The following is a 16,062-nucleotide window of genomic DNA, read 5'->3' as shown; positions in this document are numbered from 1 at the left end:
CATTGCACTTCCTGGAGCTCGTAAAGGAAAACTGCTTGACTCATACTTTGCAGTTCTCATACTTACGTGGCTCATCCAAAGACTTGTACGGCTTTACACTTTACCGGAGAGTTAATTCTTATATCCTGATATTGCACAGTTAGAAATGGAAGCACGGAAAAATTATGGGCTACACTTTGACTCCCTAATTTAGCATAGTTAATGCAGGCAATGCAAAGCCTGAAAGCAAGAGCTTGGCCCACCATGGTGATCGAGATGGCTATGCTAGGTTCCCTGTGGAATGAAGGAAAACCAAGAGCTGTTAGAAGGTGACTGAGAGTCCCCAAGTACATCATCTATTCCTCTCCAGAGATCTCAGGTGCCTTCACGAGGTGATATCATTAGTAGAGTGCACAGGGTACTCCTCTAGAGCGCCCGGCTCTGGGCTGCATGCTAGGAGCTGCCTCTGCCTGCCCAAGGTCCAGCTCCAGCAGTGCCGTGCCGTAGACAGGGACAGCCAGATGGAAGCAATTTTTCCGTGGTTAGGCTGGGTCAGGATCCCTCCAAGCACTCAGCCTCTAGGCTGACCTCAGGCTGAGATGATCTGAGCATGTGGCTCCCTCTTTTCCCTAAAGGGCTCTAACCATCAGTCCATCAAGCTGTACATCTCCTGCCCAAGCTGTGCCACAACACAGAAATGCATGGAGGAATCGCTGTGGAGGGCAGGGAGAGGAAACAAGAATAAGCACAAAAGAGACTGTGCCACATGGAGTCTTCTGCAGAAGTTACTGCTACCAGTTCTCTAGCAAAATGTAATTGATTCCAGTGGTGTTACTGGGCCTGTATTATATCGAAATCATCCAAAATAAGAACAAAAAAGGAGTGTAAGCAAGAATCTATTCTAAGTATGTGGGATGATTGCCTGATAACTTAGCGCAAATAAAAACCCCATAGCTAACAATAATTATATAAAAACAGCTTTTCTGATAAGCTTTTCCAGAGAACAGTGTTCTCCCTGGAGCTGATTTGCCTACCCAGCATTTACTGTTGGCTGTCTCCTTTCACAGCCACCCACAATGGTTCACTGCTATTATTTAAAAAGACATTGCAATCCTGTGGTTAAAGGCAAGGGATCAGAAAAACCTGGGCCTAGTCCAGTCTGTAGTAGCAGTCCTTGATGGGCTCAGAGATAGCTCTGTATCTACAGAATCTGCATCCACAGCCCTGTATCAGTCTCAGCATCTCCCCATCCTGCAGCACCCTAGGGAGCAGGTATTGCAAGGCATCTGCCAGGCTGAAATCTCCAGTCATACACTCCGCCAGCACCAGTGGGATCTTGTTCACCGGTTGCAATCATACGGGTCATAATTTGACTCCCTAACATTTTTAGTCATGCAATTATGAGTTTCTGCTTGGCTAGTTCCGAGGCAGATCTTCATCTTCTGTATCTTTAATGTGTCATGCACGCCCATGGGATGACATCAGTAATTGTATGAAGGAGGAGAACAGCCTGAACACACAAAAGAATGGAATTGCTCTGTCAGGTAGTTGAGGTTTATCTTTTATGGTTTTTTTTCCTCACATAATGATATACCAATGACATTTTTCTATGGCAGCATAATAGCAAAATAACCGTTCAAGTCCAGAGTCACCTAACCAAGTGTCTAGAATGGTGGGATGTCCCTAGTAAGACTGTGCTAAACTGCAAACACACAGAAAAGCGAAAGGAAGGAGAAGAGACACTGAATTTTCCATTGCTGAGGTAGGAGATGCTACAAACAACACTAGCTGTTGTCAATAAATTTAGTGGTGGTGAAGAGTGATATCATTCCTGATTAAAGAAGTTCTTAACTACAAGAGTGGCGTCCAAGGAAAGGGAGCATAGGAAAAATGAAGGCTGAAAGCTGCCCAAAAAAGTCTATCTCTTCAGGGGCTAATTATTATAGCAACCTAATACTTCCTCTGGCTAACGATCATAAACAAAATTAGTTTGTTGGTGTCATCTCAGCCATTACTGGCTTAAAATTTTTGAATCACTGAATCAGCATTCATATGGATTGTCTCAAAGCACTGGTGGCAAGTTATCTGTCAGGGATCTGTGTAACACACGATTTCCCCTGCACAATGCATCGTAATAATGACAAATGTAGCTGCTGCACGGAAACATCCGCTTTCTTCAGTCTCTGCCTGATACTTCTGGAGACATTTGCTGGAGGGTATCTGGTATTAATCTTGCATCACATGTTAAACAGGAAACTTAGCTATATAGAGAAGACCAAGCACAACTAACACAAAATCAAGAGTGTAGGCAAAATGCAGTAAACTGGAGGATGATACACTTTTCTCAAGGTAGCTGGACCTAACACAGGCTTGAGCCTCAAAGTCTGGGCTCTGTAATGTGGCATCCCCAAAATGCTGGAGAGTGTCATGATGGTCCTGGTCAGGCACAGACTACTGTAGATATAGGACGAAACTGTTAAGCAAATTTTCATTCCATGCTGAGAGGAAGAGACACCTAAGTAGAAGCACAGCCAAACTCATTCTTTTGCTGGTTCTCCCACCTGATGCCCTAGTTGTGCCCATTTTCTCTCTATGCCCTCTTCAGAGCCCGGCAGATGTCTGACAGTGAACACTGACTGTGGGAACCCGTGATTACCAGATGACAGTGCAGACTATGTACGAAGTCAACTGTGTAGGTGAAAGAAGTGAGCGTTTGATTTCTACAGAAAACGTAAAGCGTTACATTAATTGCCCCAAAGGACAGATCTATGCCCTGTGAGCTTTTCAGACCTCTCCCTAAAGCAGCAGGTACTGGCTGCTGATCAAGATACCAGCCTTACAGCCACATCTCCGATGCTGAGATCCAAAAGGAATTCAGCACAGAACAGCATAAATGTAAAGAAGATCCATCACAATGGTTAATTGTTCCTCTGACTCATCTACAAAGCAATGCTTTAAATCATCGCAAAAGTCTTTGCTGTAATTAAGAAAACATGGCAAGCCTTCTCTCCTCAATGGTATAGATGTTGACAAAGCCAGAATATGCTGACTCTACAAAACATTTTGTTCTGAGATACACACAGAACTTAACCCTCTACTTGCAAATTAGCTTAGTGTATTTATCATTTACACCTCTACCTTCTATATCTTCATAAATACACTTTTTAGAAGCACCAAGTTGTGTTACTAGATTTAGGTGCTTGTTCCCTTTATACTTACAGTGAATGGTGATTACACATCCCTTGACCTTTAAATATTTTAAAATCCCTTCAAATAGTTTTTAGGTTTTCCTGAGCTGTTCTGTGACCATGAATATTTAGGAAAATTACTAACAATTTCAGAGGTTTTATTCAAGTGAATTCACTAACTAACATTGCCTGGCATATATAATGGAAGATAATTTAGCCATGTGTTTCTGTCAGGACAGGTACTCCATCAGTGTAATTTGGAATTGCTCCCTTTAAATTAATTGAACCATGCTGACATATGTCAGTTGAAGACACAAGCCCTCACCTTTCTTTTTATGGCAGTGTCTCTGTACTAGCTATCTAATCATTTTGTGGCTTTCATCTGAAATGCCTCCAGTTTAACCATGTATTCAGTTTGCTACATATTTGCTACTCAAGGTTATGTGAACACTGCTTTGTCTTTCCTGGAGAGTGGGTTGCAGGCACACAAAACCCAAAATAATTTACGCTTTATTTAATAGATTAATAGCAGTGCAAATGTACTTCTAGTGTTTTGCGTGTTTTCACCCATAAATCACTTCTACAATTTCTGAACATGAAGCTGCTACTCATTTAAAACCAGCTGCACAGCTATGATTATTCACTCGCAAGAGCTTTAAACCCAATCTCAAGGTGAATTTCTTCCATGAAGAAAGCAAAAGCTGCCTTAAGCAGCACCCACTGCCGCTCTTCTGTGCCCAACTGCTCATTCCTGCCCCTGCCCCTACCCCTGCCCTTGCGTTCACATAGAGAAATTGGGAACCTTATCCTAGGAACTAGTTCATTTAAAAAGAAAAAAGTTCTCCCATCTGGTTCATGAGTAGCTGCAGGCAGGGAAAGGGATGCTTAAATTGGCATTGCTCCTGGAAAAAATGACTGTCATACTATGCTCTCACCAGTGTTTCTGAAGAAAATTTAGAGTATAGGCTTGAGTATTGCAGATCTAATAACAAGTGAGCTTTTTGCTTGTCTCAGCCACTCCCCCTTTGAAAACAGAGTTAGCATTCTGGACTGCACAATAGCTAAAATCTCTACCTTAACAGTTGTGCCAACACAAATTTTGAATTTTAATCTCTTTCAATCAAATAACCCTCTGAGTCAAAATATCTTCTTTTGAAGAAAGCATATGCTTTTCCTTTTTTTTTTCCCCATAATCAGAAAGCTTAAAAAAAAAAAAAAACCAAACCACCAAACAGAAAAAAAATGGACTTAAACCCTTTTTTTTAAGTTTGGGGTATTTTTTGTTGTTTTCTGAAAAATTCAAAACCACTGAAAAAATTCTCACCAGCTGTAGATCTGAGAAGACTAAAGAATGCAATGCATGATTTCTCCCATAATGGATATTCTTTTATTCTCTGAAAGGGAAGTAAGCTAACTTTGCAAATAAGATACAGTCTGGTTGCTGATATAATTAGGCTGTATATTCGGTTCCAGAGGTGCACTTTGTGTGTGTTTTCAAGCAAGACACTCACACCCAGATCTGCCAAGAAGGTTAGCTGCTGCTACAAGCAGCACTGCAAAACCTAAGGGTCTGCACACGGCAACTGCAATGTCCTAAGGCCAGAAGAGATGGGTGCTTTGTCATGGGGGTCACACTGAATCTAATGCAGCTCATGGGAAATACAGCGGAGACTAACGTGCTTCAAGCCTGTCCTACTACAGGACAAGTTCTTTGTTTCTCTCCTAAGCTTTTTTATTATTATTATTTTTATTTTACAGAGATTATTTTATATTTGCAAGGTTCTTTGAAATCTTTGCGTGAAACCACTACCAAAGAGTTTATTCATGTTTCTATAATTGACAGTTTTCACTTGTACTGTCTGGTATGGAAGGTATTGTAACTGTAACAGCACACAGTTTAAAATGAATTAAAACCATCTTATTTGCCTTGGAAAATGTATAACTTGAGCTGAAAAAAATATAAGTATTCTCATATCTAACATAACAAAAAAATGATATTAACTTGATTTTTTTTCTAAGGCTTCTTCCTTTCTAAAGGGTTTTCTCATATCTACCCCTCAAAGACTACAGTAAAGTTAAATAGAGTTGTTATACTAGGCCTGGGTCTTAATTGCTTTTTCATCAATGGAAGTTTAGTAGACAGAAAGAGGAATCAATATCTTGTTGCTGGTATCTTGTTGCCAGCTGCATTGCAGTCATTTGGTGTCAGTCAGCAATGCTATACCAGTATCTCATTATCAGCTCTGTTGGACTTCTTATGCTATCTGGACTCTAAGAAACGAATATGCTAAAAGGGTTCATAAAAATATAAGAGATAACAGTAGTTCAGAATAAGGTGTTCTATAAAAATAAAAATAAAAAAAATTTAAAGCTGTTCTCCTGTAAGTTCGTTCTCTCAGACCTGAGAAAGCTGAAGGATGGACAGCCAGAGCATCAGCCCACGGCACTGCACTGATTCTGGAAAGTACTTTTTTGTGTTTTGTGCAAATGCACAGACAAAGAGAATGATACACACTATGGTTATAAAATATAATATTAGCTACCCATTACTCACAATGCAAATGCAAAACCGAATAAATAATTCTATTACTAAAATAAAAAACCAACCAACCAACCAAAAACAAAACCAAAAAACCCAAACCATGTGGCAGCAGGACATTACAGGTATAAAAGTTCACAGTGTCAAACAAGGTTCCCTTGCACATCACCAGTTACTTTCTATGATTGTAACTAGGCAAAGATTAACAACCAAAGAGGTAGCATCCACACATTTCAAGTGAGGCATAGATAAAGCTGTTTGTGTTTTAAAGATAATGGACAGTGCTAGAATGAACAAAATATTTTGTACTTTATGGCAGTGTGTACATAGTCTGGGATCTTTCACTTGAGGGTAATGCTGATACCCTTGTCTTAAGAGCTCACTGTTCCTTGCTGCTTGCTTTGTATTCTGCCTATCTTCGTATCACAGCTTCACAGGTGATAGTGAAATGGCACCACTTCTCTCAAGGACACTTAATTTCAATATTGTCAACAATTGCACAAAATTCAGTTAAAGCACAAACCAATAACCTCTCCATCTGCAGTCCAAGCAATACTGTCAGAATGCAGAACACACAATGAACCAAAGCTGCTGAAGGTGCTATGGTGACGCCACAGTTTATCCCCTACTAATTTGGTTTTAATGAGGATATTATAGCTGCTCTCAAAAAGTAAAGAGGACAATATTTTTTCCCCTTTTAGGGGCTGCAAGGTTTGGAACCACACACTTCTTAACTCAATAGCCTTGAAATAAATCCAGGATTATTCAACTGCATGAGAATTGTTAGAAGACTGGAAACAACATCCCGCACTCTGTCTTTTTATTGTAACCTTCTTTATAGTATCATCTTGCAGTGAAACCTGAATATCCTAATGGGATTAAACATAAAAGAAAGTCAGGAAAAAAAGTCACTGGATTAGAATTTTAACTGAAGCCTTCTGTGAGAAAGACCACACCACTGTCAGTGACCTTTCTCTCCCCATGTGTGATCTCAGTTGTGCCTTGTCAAGTGTCCAAAGGAGACTCCATCAGTTCACGCCGAATTTATCCTTTTGCTCCTAAAACAGGTGTCTTTTTACTAAGAGAACAAGCATTCATGCCACTGATCAGGGTGTATTAACCCACCCTGCAAGAGTGCATAATGTTCTCTGGTATGAAAAGCAGAATGTAATGATGTTATTTAAGATGACAGTTTTGTATTGATAAAAAACATGACTCTAAGCACAACATAATAAATTCTGTTCTAGCAAACAGAGAAAAGGAAAAAAAATGCAGGTTTTTGAGTGTTTTAGAATGCTGTTTCTATCTCCAGCTCCAGCTTTCGTTTGTTTTTTAAATGCACTCTCTGATAAGTTTCCCTTTAACATATCTAAAAAAAATGTGCTTTCAGAATCTCATACCATATCTTCACAGTCCTCATTAGATACCACAAGAATGCTTTTCATCTTGTTTTTACTCTAAACTCCTGAAGTCCTCCCTAGCTCTGAACAATTATATTAGAGAGCAGTTATTCACAAGATGAGCAGAAAACAAAGCTCAATCAAAAGAAACTTCTAAAACACTTTTCATTTTTATCATTCTAGACCTCTTTGCCTTCATAGTGCTTAGATTCATACTCAGTCTCAAAAGCTGTCATAAAAAAATTAAACAACAGTACAAACTCTAGTGTGGGAGGATGTGTATGAGGTTGAATTCCCGTTCCTACACCCAGATACCTGCCCCAAATTGGGCAACAAGAAGAGCTTTCCTCACATCTTTCCAGCCAGTGTGTTCTCCTAGTAACATAACTCCAGCTCAACCTATTGCTGCTCTCCTTTTCATACTAATTCACACTTGAGCTGTCAGACAAATTGCTGTACACCTAGATGAAATCTTAGGTGTTATATGTGCCTATTCTTTTTTGGTTTACTGTAGCAACTACTAGATGTAGTGCTGAGCCAGTACAAAGAGCAAGAAGATGGTCCTTGACCTTTCCAGCTTGTAAGATAAGTGTAAGAGAAGAGACAAAGAATAGGTAGAGGGCCAGACAGCACCATAATCAGATACTCAGATCAGCAGTCAGTAGGCTATGAGTACTACATACATTTTCTCTGACAGTCCTGATTTGCAGATTGAGATAATTATTGTCAACATACAATTTGCTATCAACATTTATAATCTCTTTGGCTCCTGTTTTAAGCCTCAGTGCTTCTTTCTCCACAAGAGAAAAAATATCTCTTGATCTGTCCCATCGCATAAAATCCCCTGCCTTCTCCCACCCTGGTCTCCCAACCTCTTCTGCCATATACAGAAAGAAACCGGAGAAGGGAAATAAGTTTTATGAAAAGGATATACTGATATATAAAGATCTTCATAAAGAAGAAAAATAAAGATAGGATTAGACATTTGACATGAACATGGATGACAGTTTCAACACTATGGTTTTGAAAATCCTGCTTCCTGGTTGCAGAATTCATTCTGACGAAATATATTCCTCCTGGATGCTCTAATATTTAGAATAAGCCCACCAAACCTTTTAATCTGCCTAAAATCCCACAGATAAAAGCACTGCCCTTGATTATGATTTACCATGTCACTTCCCTCTTTCAATCAACTGGCTTATCTTTGCCCACCATATCAAGTACCGACGTCTAGTCCTCAAACTTTGGTATCCAAACAGATCTGCTCCAGCCTGTGTCCCAGGTTTTCTATCTTACGAAGAATATCTTTACCATCATAGTTTCACTAACTGAAAGCTTCACTATTCCTTTCTTTCATTATATTTCTGCCAATTTGGTGTCTAATTCAGCCTGAGCTCCCCTTCCCCAGCACCTTTTTAGCCCTATCAGACAGTCTCTCACTCTTTTTTTTCATTCAAAACACCCACTTCTTCCTAAGGATTGTTATTAGTTAGGAGTAATTTATTTGTATTTCCAAACTTATATTTGGGTAAATGTGATGTAAGCAACAATCATCCCTTTCTTCAGAATTATCAGTGAGTTTTTTCCATTGTATTTGTTGGTCTTCTAGAATAAAGACTTTTCATTCATAAATTATCTAGCAGCACTGATAAACACACTGTCATCATAAATATCTTTCCTGGTAAAAGGATTCCCATGGCTCCAATGTCATAGATAGATAGCTATGAAAACTGCAGTCTGCCCACTGCACGGTACAGAGGGACGGTTTTCTCACAAGCAAACAACAGCTCTCTGGTGGGTAAGGTTTTGCTTGACCAAAGCAACGATTAATTAACCTGGAGCTCTCAAATACATGGTAACTGTAACGGGTACTTATGCTGGACTTACTTTTTATATCCAAACCATTGTGTAAATGTTGGATTTCATACAATCATAGCATTTAGAACTCAGATTCTAATCTCACCAAAACTGACTCTATGCCAGCTTTGGCCCATGTATCCTAATTTATACCACTGGATGAACAGAAACCAGTAGAACTCACTATTACTTTGTATAGCAAAAGAATATAGAGACAGTACCTGCACAAATCCACACATCATATAGTCATCAAACAAAGGCAGGCTAGGGCGGTCCTCTCGATAAATTGTGATTTTGTAGCTGCTCACAACCTGAGGGCTGGGGTGCGAATCATCTGTTACGAGAATGATGACTTTGTTCAATCCAAGGCCAAGGGGGTAGTTAGCAATGCTGCAAGGTAAAACAGGAAAGAAGTGGAATAAACACTAAAGAAACAAAGATTTACACTGCTTTATCTATGGCAGCTAAACTTTACTTGCTCCTTGAGGCTTCTAGTTCCACCATTTTCTTTCTCTTACAAAATACATACGATTTTAAATAAAAAAAGAGTGTAAAATAAAAATTGTAACAATTTACAGTTCTTTCAGGAAGACAAAATACTGACAGTGAAACTCAGTGAAAACAGCTTCAGTGACAGTGACAATTCCGACATGTAATCTGTGAATGAAGCCACTAGGGACACTAATTCCTGACAGGTTCAAGTTCATGGTGAAGCCAGCAGGGAGACAAAAAAGATCAGAGGTGTCAGCTAGTCATTGAAATTGTTCACCAGCCAAACGTGATGCAGTGCCCAGACAAACTGCTCAGAGTGACAGACAAGAGCAAAGCTGGACTGTCCTCTTCTTCCCGTGGCAGGGAAATGAGAAATGCTGAAAGACACAGAACCTTCCCAGCCAGGGCTTTTACTTTTCAGTGTAAAGGACATACTACTATTCTGTTTTCCTTTTACAAGGAAGAAATCTCAAGTTTTTCACATGTATCCGTGTTGACTGCCAAAGTGGTTAACATTAAAGCACTAGAAAGTTGTGTGGAAGAATTTTATGGGAGCTTCTTTTGAGATGATAAATCAAGATAAATTTCTTACTGAAAATACAGGAAGCATATTAGGCATTAGATCAGTAACAATTGTTCAGATTGTCTGGTTATTAGCAGACATGCTAGGTCAAAGCATCTGCTTCATAGTCAGTCAAAAGATGGTGTGTTACATAGTTGCCTCATGCCATGACGCAAAGTTAGCTCTGTAACGGTTAAGGATTCTTCCTCCCAAGCAAATCATTGTCCCTGATCTCCCTTTTATCGACCCGCTAATGGGTAGAACATAAATAGGCCAGTTCTCTGGTTCTGAGGTACCTGACCCTGATAAATAAACACTTCTTGTCCCTCCCAACATCCAAGAACAGGTCATGCCCAAAATGCCTGCTGGGATCGTCCCTGGCACATGCTGCCATCTGCAAGAAAGCTGGTTCGGAAAGCCAAAACTGTGCCAGGGATCATAGTAGCAATTAAACATCACAGATGATTGTAGGTCAGTGCTCAGACCTCACGTTTAGTGATGACTTTGCTCTCTCCCCTATCCTCCAGCTTTATACTTCTCTAAAAGATCAGACAAGCTGGGACTCTTGCTGATGACAAGATGACCCACTTTGTGGGTGAGGGAAAGGCTGTGGATGTTGTCTACCCAGACTTTAGTAAAGACTTTGACACCATTTCCCACAGCATTCTCCTGGAGAAACTGGCTGCTCATGGCTTGGATGAGGGTACTCTTTGCTGGGTTAAAAACTGCCTGGATGGCCGGGCAGTTAAATGGAGTTAAATCCAATTGACAACCAGTCACAAGTGGTGTTCCCCAGGGCTCAGTATTGGGGCCAGTTCTCTTTAACATCTTTATCAATGATCTGGATGAGGGGATTGAGTGCACCCTTAGTAAGTTTGCAGATGACACCAAGTTAGGCAGGAATGTTGGTCTGCTGGAGGGTAGGAAGGCTCTGCAGAGGGATCTGGGCAAGTTGGATCAATGGGCCAGGGCCAATTGTGTAAGGTTCAACAAGGCCAAGTGCCAGGTCCTGCCCTTGTGTCACAACAACCCCATGCAACGCTACAGTCTCAGGGACAAGTGGCTGAAAAGCTGCCTGGTGGAAAAGGACCTGGGGGTGTTGGTTGACAGCCAGCTGAATAGAAGCTGGCAGTGTGTCCAGGTAGCCAAGAAGGCCAATGGCATCCTGGCTTGTATCAGCAATAGTGTGGCCAGCAGGACGAGGGCAGTGATCGTCCCCCTGTACTCGGCACTGGTGAGGCCGCACCTCGAGTGCTGTGTTCAGTTTTGGGCCCCTCTCTACAGAAAAGACCTTGAGGTGCTGGAGCGAGTCCATAGAAGGGTAACGAAGGTGGTGAAGGGTCTGGAGCCCAAGTCTGATGGGGAGTGGCTGAGGGAGCTGGGGGTGTTTGGTCTGGAGAAAAGGAGGCTGAGGGGAGACCTGACTGCTCTCCACAATGACCTGAAAGGAGGTTGTGGTGAGGTGGGGGTCGGTCTCTTGTCCCAAGTAACAAGCAATAGGACAAAAGGAAATGGCCTCAAGTTGCCCCAGCGGAGGTTTAGATTGGATATTAGGAAAAATTTGTTCACCAAAAGGGTTGTCAAACATTGGAACAGGCTGCCCAAGGAAATGGTGGAGTGACCATCCTTGGAGGTATTTAAAAGTCATGGTGCTTAGGGACATGGTTTAGTGATGGACTCAATGATCTTAAGGGTCTTTTCCAACCTAAATCATTCTATGATCCTATGACAATACCGTATAATATAATTCTAATGAAAATGGATCATTCTGAATGAGTAAACTTGAACTTATTTCTTCTTTTGATCCCAGCTGCCCTACTCTGATCCATGTAAGCAGACTGCTGGCTGAGGGACCAAGCCCAGCAGGGCAGTAGCTTAGGCCATGGTGCAAAATCAAGGCCTGGATACAAAAGCTCAAATTCTTTGCTCTTTACTGTGTGCATCATTAAATGGTATGTTCCTACCCAGCTTTGACATTGTCAGTGACTGGAGAAGCTGAGGCAGATGCTAGCAACTGTGCACTCCATAAAGCTAGGGTTAATTATGGCTTGAGAACATACTACTATTGCCTTCAGGACACTGACAAATAAATACAAATTTCTGAGCGTTTTACCCCCTCTGACTTTCCTGAGAGTAATCTATAGGCATTCTGTGCTTTTGGAAACCAAAACAACTCTGTAATATTCTGACATATTTCCAAATTTAAGGATATCTTTAGTTTTCACACTCATATTTTGTCGCTCATACCTTGGCCCTTTCTTCTCGTCAAGGTGTACTTGGCATTGACAGTTAGAGGGTTCTGCTCCTATCTTCACTGTGACCATGTCGAATGGGACTTCTGCGTAGTATTCTTTGATTTTTGGGTTAAACTGAGGATTCAAGTCCAGCTGTGGACTGGTGAAGATCTGCCTGAGATGAGATAGGGTATCTTTATCTGTTCCAAGAAGGCATCAAAGAAAAAACTGTGAAATGTTTGAACATTTTTAAGTAACATGCAACTTCTGGCAGATTGATAACATGTACAGTGGCAAGATTCTTAATGTCAGGTCACTCTGAGACTGATAATCCTGCTGCAAGGTCTCAGTGGAGTTTGTATTGGCACTTGAGAGAAATTTTTAGACCCTGGAGGGATTTTAATCATTCAGTACCCAATGACTCTAGTCAGAGTCACAAAACTCAAAGTCTGAGTAAGCCTTTGAAAATGCAAGGATTAGGTCTGGGAGATCCTGTCTCCAGTTGGTTAACTTAAAGAAGAGTTAGGCCAAAATTCATAACCTACTTAGGTACCAGCCTGTGTACAGGGTTTATGTACATGTGTAATTGCCAATAAAAATCAAAATAAGTTAGACATATTCTTACTGTTCATAAGAACAAGTCACATGGAGATATCTAGACCCATGGGGTCATTCGCAGTACAGCTGGAAGAATGTTTTATTAAAATTCCTAAATGAACAAATTCCAGCTCCTTTCCTGTGTATGAAATCTCTACAATCAAATCCTATTTGCTCAAACGTATCCTTTATTTTGTAGTGTTTGCCAAATGACTCATGAGAATAATTATTTGCTGGCAACCCACTTATGACAAATATTTTAATCCAACCTATTGGATTCAGATTTACAGTGTAATTACACATTCAAAACTTGCTTTCTACATACATTCTTCTAGTACGTGTTTAAAACTGGGCACTTCAGAAAATACTCCAGCCAGGAAACTCTTTTACTATAATATCTGAAAAATCTTGTGGCTTAAAACATGGCTTAGCAGGGTCATAAAGGATGCAAGCAGTTCTATGTGGGTGTTTTCTACCTTGAAATATCTGCCTTGAGAAACAAAACAAGGCAATTTCAGCACTGTCTTTCAGGGATTAAAATGTAAAGGAAGTTATTCCAGTGGAAGAGCAGAATTTCAGCTAGGTTTATAGGGAATAGAGGCTTATAAATTGACACACAGAAGGTATTTTAAAAAATCCTACAGATGAGTATAAAAAGTTCTTCAGATCCTGCATGCCTTACCTAGAAAGGTTGTCTTACTACGAGCTTATAAATGAGGAGGAATTTTTGAAATAAAATGAATTAAGGTATTTTCAAAATAAAATATCATGCAATTGGAATGGTGATGCCAGTCAGCCAGCCCAGGAGCATTTCAGGCCTCTGACTGACACAGAGGAGTTCCTGGAGGCACCATGAGATCAGTAACAGAGGGGAAATGAGTCTCCATGGGTAGAAAAGCCTTTCGCCACAGAGCAATATTTACAAAGCAACCCCTCAGATAATGTGTCAATGAGGAAGGCAGCAGAAAGCATTGCTCCTGCCAAAGACAAATATATTTTAAACCTTTACATATCTCTAAATGTGCTTCAAATATTCTTACAAGCAGATATTTTAGAAAAATTCTTCACCTCTTAAGCAGCTCTTTAAAACTCCACCATGAGCTAAAGACTGGCCTTATATAAGGCTGATTATACTCCATACAAGTTTAAAGGTTATTCCACAAGAACAAACGTATGCTAAAGTTCTTGGAAATAAGGGGAAAAGACTATTGAAGTGCAGCAAAGGATCAATGAGTGCTGGAACACTCACATTAATATACATACATAGCAATGTTTAACTTTGTGCTTGAAGCTTATTTAACATAACAATCCAACTATTGAGTGATCCATAAACATTCTTGCTACTTAAAAATCCTTTTTTTTTTTTTTTACATTAAAGCCTGCAGGCACTCCATTCACTGAAAGGTTATGCAGAAAAACCCACGAAATTTGTTCAAGTAATCTCTCTTCTTCCCCCTTAGTTGTCTAGAAAGACCTTGACTTACCATAACTGCATTGTCTTTCTTTAGTCTTACTGGAATAATGCAATGCTGAAAGATAAAAAGAAACAATTAATAATTTTCTGCTCTAAGTCTGATTCACAATCCTATAGGAGAAGGAACTCTCATTGTGTTAATTATAAAAATACTTTATATTTTTTAATTACAAAAATATTTTATTCTTTTCAGTGTGAGATCTTTGCTCTAGGCTCGTGAACACTGCTCATGGGCTCAGCAGAACAACTTACACAGATAAGGAAGAAATTGCATCTTTTTTATGCAATAAGCCAAGACCTTCCAGCTGGAATGCAAAACAATATGATCTAAATCATACATGTTATCAGAAGTAGTACAAATAGGAAAAACATACTGTATCTAAAAGACCTTACTCTGTTCCCTTACCTTCATGATTCTTCCTGAAGTCAGAAGGAACGTTCTGCTTAGGACTTGCATTTTCTTGAGAAGAATTCCTGTCAATTCAATAGCAGATATATTTCTACATGAATGGAAGGAACAGAAACCATGGAACATTTCTATGGTATCTATATGGCATTCCAGAGCACATGGTATTTTAATATTCTCTATGGAAAGATGAACCTTCTGGATTCATGTTCCCAGCATTAGCAATATTACATGAATGAACGCGACAGAAAACATACATTCCATAATAAATGGTAGCATATCACATGAAAAAAAGAAAACTAGAAATAAATTTCAAAACATAGTTGAATTGCTGGGAAAAGGAAGAGTGGATATAGCCAAGAATAAAATAATCCAAACCACATCTCTTAACTGTTTGTGTAATGCTTTTTGGTACATATTTTAGGTTAAAGTTAGAGTCTGTTCAAAAAGAATTAAATATAAATGAAGGCCTGTGTCAAGGTGAATATCTGTACCGACATTAGCATGAACTCATATAATGGAACATCTATGTATTTTGATTTGTTTGCTAATTCAAAACAAATCACATGATAAACATCCAGAGTATATATATAAATCCTCAGTGAAAAAAGTCAATTGCAACAATACATTCACATGTTAGTGGTGCCCATATTGCTAACTCTGCAGATTTTTCCTTTCATACAGCATTTTGGGAGCATAGTAGAAGAAAGGCAGTAGGCTTCTCTCCAATCCACGTACTGGACCTCTGGCTGATAAGACTTTTTCAGAGGTCCGTTAGCATTTCTTGAAGCTTTCAAGTTTTCCTCCCCCAGTGTTTTCCGTAGAAGTTCTCATAAAGCAGTTTCTTCCCAGATACCACTGCCTATTCAGTTTGGATTTTGAAAGACACAAAGTCACTGTCTGTGGCAAGGAAGGGAGGCGGCAATATTGTTCTGTGCAATCAGCCATCACTAATGGTTCAACAGGAGCTGCCGAAAGCAATACTGAGGTCAATCATGGTAAAAAGTAAACTGCCCAATAATAAAACAGAAATTTCTGCATTATCTCAATGAGATAAGGAAAGAAGCAGCTGGCAGATCTGTGTGTCTCTGTGTGCACATGAAAATGTAGTTCTGAGCTTGCAGTGTCTAGACACCGCCCTAATTTCATGCACATTCATGACCTACTTCAAAGGAGGCACTTTAACAAACTGTTAGAGAGTTTGTTCCCCAAGTTATAAGTAATTTTGCACCCCTCTTTCTGCTTGCCAAGGAGGTAATGGCTAACACCTGTCAAATACATTTTTTCTCTCCACTGTTCCTTTTTGATTGCCCAGTCCCAAACCCTATTAAGGT

At 39.9% G+C, this 16,062-nt stretch overlaps 1 protein-coding gene across 1 annotated transcript in view; it reads right to left on the bottom strand.

Moving 5' to 3' along the window:
- CPED1 (cadherin-like and PC-esterase domain containing 1) overlaps positions 1–16,062 on the bottom strand; it is a 108,573-nt gene that overhangs the window by 64,251 nt on the left and 28,260 nt on the right. The window contains 4 exon segments of the mRNA XM_009708254.1: positions 9,185–9,353; positions 12,265–12,451; positions 14,333–14,377; positions 14,729–14,796. Coding sequence (XP_009706556.1) covers positions 9,185–9,353; positions 12,265–12,451; positions 14,333–14,377; positions 14,729–14,796 — 469 coding nt within the window.

The sequence above is a fragment of the Cariama cristata genome, unplaced genomic scaffold, assembly GCF_000690535.1.
Source record: "Cariama cristata isolate BGI_N322 unplaced genomic scaffold, ASM69053v1 scaffold3969, whole genome shotgun sequence".
NCBI lineage: Eukaryota > Metazoa > Chordata > Aves > Cariamiformes > Cariamidae > Cariama > Cariama cristata.
Note: the sequence above shows the minus strand (reverse complement) of the source record. Positions and strands in the feature narration are given on the sequence as shown.